Consider the following 15122-nt stretch of genomic DNA (forward strand, 5'->3'; position numbering starts at 1 on the left):
GGGTGGACGTCCTGGCCGCGCCAGCTGGTCCCGCCTCCATCACAATCCCACCCTCAGGATCGATGGCGGAGGAGTCCTCTCTGGGTTCTAGAATGGAACTGGAGCCTGTGGGTGTCAGCGGTTCAAGACTGCCCTCCACCTCCGTCCCCAGGCCAATGAGTGGTCCAGGGGAGATGGAAGTGCCTGACTCTGGAAATCTAGCCAGAGCCGGGACAGGAGGCAGAGAGAGGAGGCCATCTCCTGCCCTGCCAGCGCCCACAGACCCAGCAGTTGCGGTAAAATTTTCAATTATAACCGGGTCAGGTGTCTCCTGGATGGTGGTGGATTTTGGCTGGGAGGGCCAACCCTTTGGGGCCTCGCCCTCCCCTTCACTCAGGGCACCCGACCCAGTGGCAGAATGGGAGACGTCCCCAGGCTCCCCCAACACAAGCAGGGCTCCACTGGCTCCCCCTGAGGGGCCACATGCAAAGTGGTCTCCCTCTCCCCTCCATCTTGAGGGGTAGGGAGCTCCTGCTCAGGCTTTACAGACTTGGTGGTGGTGGTGGTGGCAGGGAGAAACTGGGGACCCAAAACAGGAGACAGCTCCCCTCCAACAGATGGGCCCTGCACCTCAGGACCCTGTGTTACCTCTGTGGAGGGATGCCTTCTCCTCTTTTTCCCACTAGGACGCGGAGGCTCAGGGACCTCCATGTCATCAGAGGCCTCCGCATCCTCCTTTTTTTTGGTTACTCTGGGCCTGAACTGTGGTGAAAACCGTAGCCTCTGGAACCGACTGAGCAGTGCCTGTAGGAAGTCTGGGGAGAGTGGGAGGAGGTGCAGTGGCGCCACCCTGGGCTGCCGAGGTGGAGTTGGCGGCCTGGAGGTTGGGGCAGTTCTTACGAACATGCCCCACCCCCTTGCAGACGTGGCACCGCGCCCCGTCCGAGGTCCAGAAGACGTGGTAGTCCGTGCCCTGGAACTCTACATTGAAGTGGCCCTCCAAGACCTCCTCCCGCGCCAGCTGTATAAATAGCTGGCAGCAGAAGGAGTAGTCATGTCAGAGGCTGTGCTCCCGAAGATCGAGTGGGATTGGGGTGATCCCCGATCTTACCTCCCCCAGATAGTGCAGGTGGGGGAGGAGGAGCTCACTGGGAATGAAGGGTGGGACGTTTGATAACATTATCCGCTGCGCAGTGGCCCCCAGAGGGTCCACCAGCAGGAAAATCCCCCCCACAGTGAGCCCTTTATTCAGGGCCAGGGACACCGCCCGCTCGGTCTTCAGAAAGAACACAGCCTTCCCGTGCATCTTTGAGGCTGCAACAATTGCCTAGGGGCTGACAACCTCAGCCATTGCCTTTACGCAGGCCTCAATGGACATGTTGGGGTGGGGATAGCTCTTTACCCCAGGGCTGGATGTTATTAATTTAAAGGGTGATGGGACCACATGGGCAGCCAAAGAGGCTGCAGCTGCATAGGTAGTAGAGGGCCCCGCCACCTATGATGAAGGGCTTGCCATGGGTCTAAGAGCTAAACCCACCCCAAATTGTAGGCTTGCAAATTGAATATCTTGAAAGATTCACAAGAGATATTGAATATCTATAAAAAACAAACCAACAAACAACAGGTTAGGGGAGAGGCTGAGGGTATAGAGGAGAGGGAAAGACAGGCTGTGAGGGATGACTTGCTCTCAGGAGGTGGTGCACACAGAACACTTAAAACAGTCTTTGCCAGCACACTTGGTCTTCCGGTCTTCTGGTTGGGGGAGGCGTCTTCACCTGGGACAGCTAAAGCTGCCCAGGCACTATCTATCCCCTAAAATAAAAGCAAAATACTGCAGATGCTGGAAATCTGAAATAAAAACAAGAAATGCTGGAAATACTCAGCAGGTCTGGCAGCATCTGTGGAGAGAGAAACAGTTAATGTTTCGGGTCAGTGACCCTTCTTCAGAACTGCTATCTATCTATCCCCTTCCGTCTCTTTAGCCGGGCAGCTTCAGTTGACCCAGGCTGGGCAATTGCGGTGGGAAGGGAGCTTCCCTGTGTGCTTGTTGCAGCAGCACAGATTCCTGCTGAATTGGCAGCCCCACACCTTGTTGTTCCGGCCACTTGTTCCTCCCCCAACAGTCCAAAGCAAATTACTGGTGTTCAGCACCCACCTCCAGACAAAGCCTTGTTTCCAGCAAAAAGTCTCTTTCTTCTCTATAATGGTGATTGCTGTTGAAGCTTTCCCTTGCTCAGTCTCGCTCCTCTCTCCACCTCAGCAACCTCCAACTGTCACCAGCACTGTCAGCTGAGGCTCGTTGCTGCAATCAGCAGTCAACACTCCAATTAGGCAGCAGCCAACCCTAGTGCTGTACCTGTCCTGGGAGTGTTTGATGGGACAGTGCAGAGGGTGCTTTACTCTTTATCTAACCCTGTTTTTTTTCCTTTATTTTCCTTTATTTTTGATGTGACTGTAGAGAGAGCTTTAATCTGTATCTAACCCCGTACTGTACCTGTCCTGGGAGTGTTTGATGGGGACAGTGTAGAGGGAGCTTTACTCTGTATCTAACCCCGTGCTGTAACTGCTCTGGGAGCATTTGATGGAACAGTGTAGAGTAGGGTGTCCAGTCTTTTCACATGGGGGGCCACATTACAATCTTTATCTTACATAGGGAGTCAGTGAGAAAATTTTGGAAAGCTAAAGGCATTAAAAATTTATCTTACTCTTAATCAAAACAACACCAAATGTACATTTTTGTGAAGAAGCTTTAAATGAGAAGACTAATTTATTGCTTATTTTGTCTTCACTATGTGAGATACCTGGCATTTTTTTGCTTGCACAAGATGTCAATGTTTGCCCGCACACTTGTAGCAATGCGAAGTATTTTGGCTAGATGCCCATCTGTCAGGAGTGATCTTGATCACCCTCTCTCCCTCTCTCTTCTCTCTCTTCTCTCTCTCTCTCCATGTCCCGCTTCTGTATGTCCCCCATCTTTGTGTTGTTCCCCCCTCTGCATTGTCCTCACTCTCTTGTTCCCCTTCTTTCTCTCTCTGTCCCCCCTTCTCTTTCTCTCTGTTCCCCCCTCTCACTCTCTGTCCCCGCTTCTCCCTCTCTGTTCCTCTCCCTTCTTTCCCTCGCTCTCTCTCTTCCCCACTCGTTCCCCCTTTCTCTCTCTGACAGTTGCAGAGAGCGGGAATGCTCGACAGATGGTTGGTCAGTTTTCTTTTTAAAAAATCTCAAGTCAGTTTCCCAACTTTGGACAGATTCGGGGATTTCCGACGAGCTCCGAGTGTTTGATGGGGCAGTGTGGAGGGAGCTTTTCTCTGTATCCAGCCCCTTTTTTTTATGACCTCTGTATTGATAAGGCAACATAGTTTCTCTCCCTAATCTATCAAAATCTCTCATCACAGGAACTTAAGAAATGGGAACAGGAGGAGACCATTCGGGAGTTGTGGATGCTCAGTCATTGAGTATATTCAGGACTGAAATCAAGAGATTTTTGGTCACTGAGGGAATTGAGGGATTGGGCGGGAAAGTGGAGCTGAGGTAGAAGATCAGTCACGATCTTATTGAATGGGGGACCAGTCCCAAATCTTGTGAATCTTGATTAGGTCACCTCGTCACGTTCACTCTTCCACTCTCTCCTCATCGTTGAAGTACATGTCAGTGTGAAAAGGCATTTTGCAAGGCACACAGTCCATTAATAGGAAGTGTCATCACTTCAGTTGGCTCATTGACCAGAGCTTGCACACTGATTGACCTGTGTCATGCAGGCCCCCACCTGCCAAGAATGAGACATATTAATTTTGTCATATGAACATTGATTTTAAACTTGCAGGGAAGAAGAGAAGGCCTGTTACAAGGGCTTCCAGACACTTAGCTGAAAAAATATTGCATACTAACAGACAGTGCTTGTGGATACAAAAGGACCATTCCCTGACACAGTCAACCCACAATGGATTTTGATCACCAGACATTGAAGGTGTAAGGAAGAGCATTTCAGAGACTGCTAAGGTGATACAATCCACAAAAGCCATGACTGGTTAAAACAGCTGGTCACATGACTAACTGGCTGGTCCAGGTTTTTTTGAACTCGCCACAGAATGTTTGAACTCAGAAAAGACCGTTTGCTCCTGGAATGAGAAGACCTCTCCTGTCTGCTCCCATCTCTTTCTCACAAGCCTCTAGATCCATTGAGGACACATGAACCACAAGAGAGAAAAGTCTCCTACATCGAACAAGGATTAAGAAGAATACTGGGCCCCAACGAAAAGCAAGACCTACCTGCAATCAAGGACTTACAGCAAGTTCGAAGAACACTAACCAAAACCATCCTCCGATATTGCCTCAAACTTTTCCGCTTTATTTCTTTTCTTTTCTGTCTCTATCTGCATGTGTGTATCGCGTGGGCGCATCGCGTATCCGTAAGCGTTAACTGAATTAAAGTTTAATAAAGTTCAACCTTTTTTCTTTAAACCTAAGAAAACGTGTTTGGCTAGTTTCTTTGCCTTATAATTGGAAGTTAGTGAACAAGGACTCACTAAGGGGGAGCTAAAAGAAAAACGGTGTGTTTAAAATAAAAACCTGTTGCGGTAAGACCAGGTGAAGGCTGAGAGGGACCCTAGACCCCTTTCTCACCTGCTCGTAACAACCTGATACTGAGTTGCTTAACTGAGGGAGCTTTACTCTGTATCTAACCCCCGTGCTGTACCTGTCCTGGGAGTGTTTGATGGGGCACTGTAGAGGGAACCTGTATTATCTAATCCTTGCTGTACCCAATTTGGTGGGTTGCAGATTCTGTCTCAGGGTGGATTATAGCATTCTGTGAGATTAAGTATAACCTGTGATTCTCAGGCTTTCGTTAAGGATGGAGTAAAAATAAGAAATGTGCAATCCACCTTAGAAGCTTCAGTATTTGAATGATTTTATCACGGGAATTAAAAACTCTGCATAATCCCTTTTTCCAATAGTCCTACTCCTGTCTCTGGTATGAACACTACAGATGCAGTGAAAACTCTTAACACCAAGAAAGTACAGAGCCAAAATGAAGCCACTCCCCAAGGAATTGCAAAGAAAAAGTGCAAAAAGAAAAAGGAGACAGAACAAGCATTGACTAAAGAAGATAGAAAAAGAGTAAGTATGGATTGTTCTTTTCAAATTCATGAGATACAGGGTGCTATTTGTGCCAGCTTTGCCCAATGGGCAGTTCTGTCACACCTAGATCAGAAAGCTTAACGATTCTTACGAAGGAACATAGGAACAGGAGTGGGCCATTCAGCCCCTTAAGCCTGTTTCGCCATTCAATTAGATCATGCCAGATCTGTTTCTTAACTCTATCTACTGACTTGGTTCCATAACCCTTAATAGCCTCACCTAAAAAATACTAATTTCACTTCAGAATTTTCAATTGTTTACCAGCCTCAACAGCTTTTTGGGGGAGAGAATTCCAGATTTCCATTACCCTCTGTGTGCAAAAGAATTTCTTGACGGTGGCTGAATGCCTTCCTCTACATTTAAGGTTATACACACTTGTTCTGGACTTTCCCCACCAGAGGAAATAGTTCTATCTATTTACCCTTTCAGCCCCTTTAATCATCTTAAACATAGAGTCATAGAATGGTTACAGCACAGATGGAAGCCATTCAGCTGTTCATGTTTGTGCCAGCTCTCTGTTAGACAGCCTACTCACTAGCTCTTTCCCCATAGCCCTGCAATTTTGTTCCCCTCAGATGCTTATGCAATTCCCTTTGAAAGCCATGATTGAATCTGCCTCCACCACACTCTCAGGCAGTGCATTCCAGTTCTCAACCACTAGCTGCATAAAATAATGTTTCTCCTCATATTGCTGTTGGTTCTTTTGCCATTCACCTTATATCGGGGTCCTCTGGTTCCCGGCCCCTCCGCCAACGAGAACAGTTTCTCCCTATCTACTCTGGCTAAACCCCTCATGGTTTTGAACAGCTCTATCAAATCTCTTTTCAACCTTCTCTTGTCTAAGGAGAACAACTCCAGCTTCTACAATCTTTCATGTAATTGAAATCCCTCATCCCAGGAACAATTCTCACAAATCTTTTCTGCCTTCACATCCCTCCTAAAGTGTGTTGTTCAGAATAGAACACAGTTGACGCTGAACCAGTGTTTTTAAAGGTGCCTCATAACTTTCTTGCTTCCATACTTTGTGCCTCTATTTATAAAACCCAGAATCCTGTATGCCATTTTTAACCGCTTTCTCAACCTGCCCTGCCACTTTCAACGATTTATTTTTAATTCGGTCGGGGGATGTGGGCATTGCTGGCTAAGCCAGCATTTATTGCCCATCCCTAATTGCCCTTGAGGAGGTGGTAGTGAGCTGCCTTCTTGAACCACTGCAGTCCATGTGGGGTAGGTACACCCACAGTGCTATAAGGAAGGGAGTTCCAGGATTTTGATCCAGTGACAGTGAAGGAACTGCAATATAATTCCAAGTCAGGATGGTGTGTGACTTGGAGGGGAACTTGCAGGTGGTGGTGTTCCCATGCAACTGTTGCCCTTGTCCTTCTATGTGGTAGAGGTCGTGGGTTTGGAAGATGCTGTCTAAGGAGCTTTGGTGCATTGCTGCAGTGCATCTTGTAAATGGTACACACTGCTGTCACTGTTCATTGGTGGTGGAGGAAGTGAATGTTTGTGGATGGAGTGCCAATCAAGCGGGTTGTTTTGTCCTGGATGGTGTCGAGCTTCTTGAGTGTTGTTGGAGCTGCACCCCTCTTCAATCACACTCCTGACTTGTGCCTTGTTGATGGTGGACAGGCTTTGGGGAGACAGGAGGTGAGTTACTCGCTGCAGGATTCCTAGTCTCTGACCTGCTCTTGTAGCCATGGTGTCTATATGCCTACTCCAGTTCAGTTTCTGGTTAATGGTAACCCCCAGGATGTTGATAGTGGGGTTTCAGCGATCGTAATGCCATTTGTTTGAGATAGTCATTGCCTGACACTTTGTGGTGCAAATGTTACTTGCCACTTATCAGCCCAAGCTTGGATATTGTCCAGATCTTGCTGCATTTCTACATGGACTGCTTCAGTATCTGAGGAGTCGCGAATGGTGTTGAATATTATGCAATCATCAGCAAACATCCCCACTTCTGCCCTTATGATTGAAGGAAGGTCATTGATGAAACAGCTGAAGATGGTTGGGGTTAGGACATTACCCTGAAGAACTCCTGCAGTAATGTCCTGGAGTTGAGATGATTGACCTCCAACAACCACAGCCATCTTCCTTTGCGCTAGGTATGACTCCAACCAGCGGAGAGTTTTCCCCCTGATTCCCATTGACTCCAGTTTTGCTAGGGCTCCTTGATGCCTGACTCAGTCAAATGCTGCCTTGATGTCACCTCACCTCTTGAGTTCAGCTCTTTTATCTATGTTTGGACCAAAGGTGTGATGAGGTCAGGAGCTGAGTGGCCCTGGCAGAACCCAAACTGAGCGTCTGTAAGCAGGTTATTGCGAAGTAAGTGCCGCTTGATAGCACTGTTGATGACACCTTCCATCACTTTGCTGATGATCGGGAGTAGACCAATCAGGCGGTAATTGGCCGGGTTGGACTTGCCCTGTTTTTTTGTGCACAGGACATACATGGGCAATTTTCCACATTGCTGGGTAGATGCCAGTGTTGTCGCTGTGCTGGAACAGCTTGGCTAGGGAAGCAGCTACTTCTGGAGAACATGTCTTCAGTACTATTGCCGGAATGTTGTTAGGGCGCATAGTCTTTTCAGGATCCCGTGCCTTCCGCTGTTTCTTTATATCAATAGTGAGGTTAGTACACTGCTGTTAGGGTGCATGTGTTAATAGCTGCAAATTAGAAAAAAACTTAAAATTACATTTTATGTAACTACCTTATAATTAATTAAGGCACTCAAGCTGAAGCTAGTGAGTCTACTGCTCTGTTTTAGTTTAAAGCAGTGAGGTTGATTGTAATACCAAGGTTTAAACTGGTGTAGTAAGTGCTGCTGAGGAGATCCATTAACTAAAACATTAAATAAATAAATAGTTATATAAAACACAATAAGGATGACAAGGCAGGTGATATGTTGCAGCTGCAGAATGTGGGAGCTGGTGGACACCAGTGTGATCCATGGCAACCACATCTGCTGTAGGTGTCTGCGGCTCAAGCAACTTTGGCTCGGAGTTAATGATCTGGAGGCCAAGCTGCAGACACTGCGACACATCAGGGAGGGGGAAAGTTACTTGGACACTTTGTACCAGGAGGCAGGCACACTCCTTAGGATAGGATCTTCTGCTTTGGTCCATGGTCAGGGACAGGACGGTCTGACTGCTAGTGAGGCAGATATGGGGACCCAGAATGTAAAAGTGGAGGAGCTTCAGCCTTTGCAATTGTCTAACAGGTTTTCAAGGTTCTCTCAACCTGCGTGGACGAAAGCGGGGGCTGCAAGGTGGATGAGCGAACTGAGAATGGTACCATGGTACAGGAAGCCATTCGGTGGGGGAGGGGTGGTGTGGGTTGTAAAAAGGAATGTAGTGGTAGTAGGGGATAACACAGTCAGGGAGATAAACATAGTTCTCTGCAGCCAAGAGTGGGAGTCCAGACGGTTGTGTTGCCTGCCCGATGCCAGGGTTTGGGACATCTGCTCTGGGCTGGAGAGGAACTTGCAGTCAGAAGGGGAGGATCAAGTGGTCATGGTCCATATAGGTACGAATGACACAGGTAGAACTAGGAAAGAGGTTCTGCTGAGGGAGTATGAGCAGCTAGGGTCTAACTTAAAAAGCAGAACCTCAAAGGTAATAATCTCTGGATTATTATCTGAGCCATGTACAAATTGGCACAAGGCAAATAAGATTAGAGAAATTATTGTGTGGTTCAAAGACTGGTGTGGTAGAAGTGGGTTCCAGTTTGTGTGGTACTGGCACCAGTACTGGGATAAGTGGAGGCTGTACCGTTGGGACAGTCTACAACTGAACCATGCTGGGACCAGTGTTCTAGCTAGTTGCATACCTAGGGAAAGGAGAGGGTTTAAAACTAAATAGTGGGGGCAAGGGATCAAATTTGGGAAGAGGTGGTAAATAAAGAGTGGAGACAAGGCAAGAGAGAAAGGTATTAGTATTGGAAATGGTAAACAGACCGTGACAGGAAGGGGCAGAGAGTACAAATCTAAGAGTAAATCGGGCTGGAGGTTACAAAAATAATAAAAGGACAAAACTAAAGGCTCTGTATCTGAATGCACATAGCATTCAAAACAAAACAGATGAACTGATAAATAAATAAATAAATATGTACAATCTGATAACCATTACAGAGACATAGCTGCAGGATGATATAGATTGGGAACTGAGTATTGAAGGGTACATGACATTTAGGAAGGACAGGAAGCGAGGAAAAGGTGGAGGGGTGACACTGTTAATTAATGATGATATTAGCACAATAGAGAGGGATGACCTAAGTTCAGGAAACCAGGATGTAGAAACAGTTTGGGTAGAGACAAGAAATGATAAAGGCAAGAAGTCACTTGTGGGAGTGGGGTACAGGTTCCCTAACAATAACCACATGGTAGGACAGGGTATAAAAGAAGAAATAATGGGAGCTTGTCAGAAAGGTACGGCGATAATCATGGGGGATTTTAACTTACATATAGATTGGAAAAATCAGATGGGCAAAGGTAGCTTAGATGAGGAGTTCATAGAATGTTTTCGGGATAGTTTCTTAGAACAATACGTTCTGGAGCCAACCAGAGAGTAGGTTATACTAGACATGGTATTGTGCAACGATATAGGATGAATTAATGACCTCATAGTGAAGGTGTCCCTAGGTAGCAGTGATCATAACATGATTGAATTTGATGTACAGTTTGAGGGAGAGAAGAGTGGGCCTAAGACTAGTATTTTAAACTTAAATAAGAGTAATTATGAGCACATGAAGGCAGAGCCAGCTAAAGTGAACTGGCAAATTAGGTTAAGGGATAGATCAATAGAGATGCAGTGGCAGACATTTAAGGGGATTTCAGAATACACAGAATAGATACATTCCAATGGCAAAGAAAAATTCCAAGGGGAGGACCCACCATCCATGGTTAACTAAAAAAGTTAAAGATAGTATCAAAATTAAAGAAAAAGCCTCTAATTGCACAAAGATGGGAGGCAGGTCAGAAGATTGGACAGAATATAAAAAACAGCAAGGAATGATTATAAGATTAATAAGGAGGGAAAAATTAGAGTACAAGAGAAAAATAGCTAGAAATATAAAATCAGATCGTATGAGTTTCTATAGATATTTAAAAAAGAAAAGAGTTAACAAAGTGAGCGTTGGTCTTATAGAAAGTGAATCTGGGGAATTAATAACTGAAAATAAGGAGATGGCAGATGAACAAGTATTTTGCATCGGTCTTCACGATAGAGGATACAAGTAACATCCTATAAATAACTGTAAATCAGGAAATGGAAGGGAGGAACTCAAGAAAATTACAATTTCCGGAGAAGTGGTGTTGAGCAAATTGTTGGAGCTGCGGGCTGACAAGTCCCTGGGTCCTGATGGACTTCATCCTAGGATGTTAAAAGAAGTGGCTAGTGAGATAATTGATGTGGTGGTTTGAATTTTCCAAAATTTCCTAGATTCGGGGAAGGTTCCATTAGGTTGGAAAATAGTGAATGTAACTCTTTTATTCAAAAAGGGAGGGAGACAGAAAGCAGGAAACTACAGGCCAGTTAGCTTAACATCTGTCATAGGGAAAATGTTAGAAGCTATTAATAAAGATGTTGTAGCAGGGCACTTAGAAAAATTCAAGTTAATCAGGCAGAGTCAACATGGTTTTGTGAAAGCGAAATCATGTTTAACCGATTTGTTGGAATTCTTTGAAGAAGTAACATGTGCTGTGGCTAAAGGGGATGTACTGTACTTAGATTGCCAGACGACATTTGATAAGGTGCCACATCAAAGGTTATTGCGAAAAATAAAAGCTGATGGTGTAGTGGGTAACATATTGGCATGGATAGAAGATTGGCTAGCCAACAGGAAACAGAGAGTAGGTATAAATGGGTCTTTTTCAGTTGGCAACGAGTGGTGTGCCACAGGGATCAGTACTGGGTCCTCAAATTTTTACAATTTATATAACTGACTTAGATGAAGGGACGGAAGATATGGTTGCTAAATTGGCTGATGACACAAAGATAGGTAGGAAAGTGAGTTGCGAAGAGGACATAAAGGGGCTACAAAGGGATATAGATAAGTTAAGTGAGTGGGCAAAGATCTGGCAAATGGAGTATTATGTGTGAAAATGTGAAATTGTCCATTTTGGCAGAAAGAATAAAAAAGAACTATATTATATAAATGGTGAGAGATTGCAGAACTCCGAGATGCAGAGGGATCTGGGTGTCTTAGTGCATGAATCGCAAAAGGTTAGTATGCAGGTACAGCAAATGATTAGGAAAGTGAATACAATGTTATTGTTTATTGCGAGGGGAATTGAATACAAAAGTAGGGAGGTTATGCTTCAGCTATACAGGGCATTGGTGAGACCACATCTGGAGTACTGTGTACAGTATTGGTCTCCTGATTGAAGGAAGGATGTAAATGTATTGGAAGCAGTTCAGAGAAGGTTTACTAGACTAGTGTCTGGAATGAGCGGGCTGTCTTATGAGGAAAGGTTGGATAGGCTCGTGTTGTATCCGCTAAAGTTTAGAAGAGTTCCAGGCAACTTGATTGAAACAAATAAGATCCTGAAGAGTTTAGACAGGGTGGATGTGGAAAGGATGTTACCTGTTGTGGGAGAATCTAGAACTAGGGGTCACTGTTTAAAAATAAGGGGTCACCCATTTAGGACAGAGATGAGGAGAAATTTTTTCTCTCAGAGGGTCCTGAGTCTTTGGAACTCTCTTCCTCAAAAGGCGGTGGAAGCAGAGTCTGAATATTTTTAAGGTAGGGTAGATAGATTCTTGATAAGCAAGGGGGTGAAAGGTTATCGGAGGTAGACGGGAATGTGGAGTTGAGGTTACAGTCAGATCAGCCGTGATCTTGTTGAATGGCGGAGCAGGCTTGAGGGGCCGAGTGGCCTGCTCCTGCTCCTATTTTGTATGTTCGTATGAATGTTAAATGTCATAAAACTGTGACAACAGGAAGTAGGGTTTGTTAACAGGGAGTGTGTACCCTATGGATCATTTTTAATAATATTTTAGTTGACATCATGTTGCACATGAGAATCAAGACCAAGTGTCATGTCCAGGTCAAGTGGAGATAGAGGGCGGAGAATGATTAGACCAGAGTGGGGGATAATTGGACCAAAGTGAGGGAACAATGATGCCAGGGGGAAGAGATAGGATGGGTGAGAGTAGAGGAAAGTAGAGAGATTTGATGGTAACTCCAAAAGCCAAACTGTGCAATTCCAGTGTTGCAAATTTACATATGCTGTGGGTGTAGGAATGCACAGTATATAGAGAAAGCACACTCTGTGCTTATTATACAGAGCTAGTATATCCTGCTGTATATAGAGAGACCCTGCACATATTATACAGAGATAGTGTATCCTGCTGTATTTAGAGAGACACTCCCTGTACACGTCTCTGTGAATTCTGAGCTTCAAAATAAACCTGTGTTTTATGCGTTTTTCAAAAGGATGAGCTTGAAAAAGCAGGCAAACATTTCCAGAGTAACGTCAAAGAGTATGAACTCTTTCTGGATCGAATGGACAATTGGCTGAAGACACACCACCAACAGGCAATGGAACTCTTTTCCAAGTATGACAAGATCGGGAACGGGATTCTGCATTACGAGGAATTTAAACTTGGTAATGATGTTCCCTCATTTACAAAAAAATGATTATAATTTTACTGATAGCAAATTATTTTGTTTGGAGCAGATTGCCATGATGTGGACTTCACTGCCCGAAAGGCTGGCAGAATCAGATTCAATAGTAACTTTCAAAAGAGAATTGGAAATATATATTTTTTATATTATTCGTTCCTGGAATGTGGGCATCACTGGCTAGGCCAGCATTTAATGCCCATTCCTAATTACCCTTGAGAAGGTGCTGGTGAGCTGTCTTCTTGAACTGCTGCAGTCCATGTGGTGTAGGTACACCCACAGTGCTATTAGGAAGGGAGTTCCAGGATTTTGACCCAGCGACAGTGAAGGAACGGCAATATAGTTCTAAGTCAGGATGGTGTGTGGCTTGGAGGGGAGTTTGCAGGTGGTGGTGTTTCCATGTATCTGCTGCCCTTTTCCTTCTAGGTGGTAGAGGTCTCGGGTTTGGAAGGTGCTGTTGAAGGAGCCTTGGTGAGTTGCTGCAGTGCATCTTGTAGATGGTACACACTGCTGCCACTGTGCATTGGTGGTGGAGGGAGTGAATGTTGAGGGTTGTGGATGGGGTGCCAAACAAGCAGGCTGCTTAGTCCTGGATGGTGTCGAGCTTCTTGAGTGTTGTTGGAGCTGCACCCATCCAAGCAAGTGGAGAGTATTCCATAACACTCCTGACTTGTGCATTGTTGATGGTGGACAGGCATTGGGGAGACAGGAGGTGAGTTACTCACCACAGAATTCCCAGCCTCTGACCTGCTCTTGTAGCCACAGCATTTATGTGGCTGTTCCAGTTTAGTTTCTGGTCAATGGTGACCCCCAGAATGTTGATAGTGGGAGATTCAGTGATGGTAATGCCATTGAATGTCAAGGGGAGATGGTTAGATTCTCTCTTGTTGGAGATAGTCATTGTTTGGCACAAATGTTACTTGCCACTTATCAGCCCAAGCCTGGATATTGTACAGGTCTTGCTGCATATGGACATGGGCTGCTTCAGTATCTGAGGAGTCGCGAATGGTGCTGAACATTGTGCAAGCATCAACGAACATCCCCACTTCTGATCTTATGATTGAAGGAAGGTCATTGATGAAGCAGCTAAAAATGGTTGGGCCTAGGACACTACCCTGAGGAACTCCTGCAGTGATGTCCTGGGACTGAGATGATTGACCTCCAACAACCAAAAACATCTTTCTTTGTATTATGTATGGTATGACTCCAAGCAAAGAGTTTTCCCCCTGATTCCCATTGACTCCAATTTCGCTAGGACTCCTTGATGCCATACTCGGTGAAAAGCTGCCTTGATGTCAAGGCAGTCACTGGCACCTCACCTCTGGAGTTCGGCCATGTTTGGACCAAGGCTGTGATGAGGTCAGGAGCTGACTGGCCCTGGCTGAACCCAAACTGAGCTCAGGTTATTGCTGAACAGGTTATTGCTGAGCAAGTGCCGCTTGATAGCATTGTCGATGACACCTTCCATCATTTTGCTAATGATCGAGAGTAGACTGATGGGACGGCAATTGGCCGGATGTCTTTGTCCTGCTTTTTGTGCACAAGACATACCTGGGTAATTTTCCACATTGCTGGGTAGATGCCAGTGTTGTAGCTGTACTGAAACAGCTTGGCTAGGGGCACGGCTAGTTCTGGAGCACAAACCCTCAGTACTATTGCCAGAATATTGTCAGGGCCTTTGGCCTTTGCAGTATCCAGTGCCTTCAACCATTTCTTGATATCACGTGGAGTGTATCGGATTGGCTGAAGTCTGGCATCTGTGATGCTGGGTACCTCAGGAGGAGGCCGAGATGGATCATCCATTCGGCACTTCTGGCTAAAGATGGAGGCAAATTCTTCACCCTTGTCTTTTGCACAAATGTGCTGAGCAGCCCCACTATTGAGGATGGGGATATTTGTGGAGCCTCCTCCTCCTATCAGTTGTTTAATTGTCCAGCATCATTTCCGACTGGATGAGGTAAGACTGCAGAGCTTAGATCTGATCTGTTGGTTGTGGGATCGCTTAGCTCTGTCTATCGCATGCTGCTTACGCAGTTTGGCACGCAAGTAGTCTTGTGTTATAGCTTCACCAGGTTGACACCTCATTTTTAGGAATGCCTGGTGCTGCTCCTGGCATGCCCTCCTGCACTCTTTATTGAACCAGGGTTGATGCCCTGGCTTGATGGTAATGGTAGAGTGGGGGATATGCCAGGCCATGAGGTTACAGATTGTGGTTGAGTACAATTCTGCTGCTGCTGATGGTCCACAGCGCCTCCTGGATGCCCTTGTTTTGAGTTTCCAGATCTGTTTGAAATCATTCCCATTTAACACCGTGATAGTGCCACACAACACGATGGAGGGTCTCCTCGATGTGAAGACGGGACTTTGTTACCAAAGGACAG

At 45.7% G+C, this 15122-nt stretch overlaps 1 protein-coding gene across 2 annotated transcripts in view; it reads left to right on the top strand.

Annotated features, from left to right (window-relative positions):
- LOC137384464 (uncharacterized) overlaps positions 1-15122 on the top strand; it is a 36249-nt gene that overhangs the window by 7168 nt on the left and 13959 nt on the right. For both annotated transcript variants that reach the window (XM_068058572.1, XM_068058573.1), the window contains exons 2-3: positions 4932-5094; positions 12553-12724. In XM_068058572.1, the coding sequence (XP_067914673.1) occupies positions 4951-5094; positions 12553-12724 (316 nt within the window). In that variant the 5' untranslated portion in view covers positions 4932-4950. The remainder of the gene's footprint in view (positions 1-4931; positions 5095-12552; positions 12725-15122) is intronic.

The sequence above is a fragment of the Heterodontus francisci genome, chromosome 26 (genome assembly GCF_036365525.1).
Source record: "Heterodontus francisci isolate sHetFra1 chromosome 26, sHetFra1.hap1, whole genome shotgun sequence".
NCBI classification, from domain to species: Eukaryota; Metazoa; Chordata; class Chondrichthyes; order Heterodontiformes; family Heterodontidae; genus Heterodontus; species Heterodontus francisci.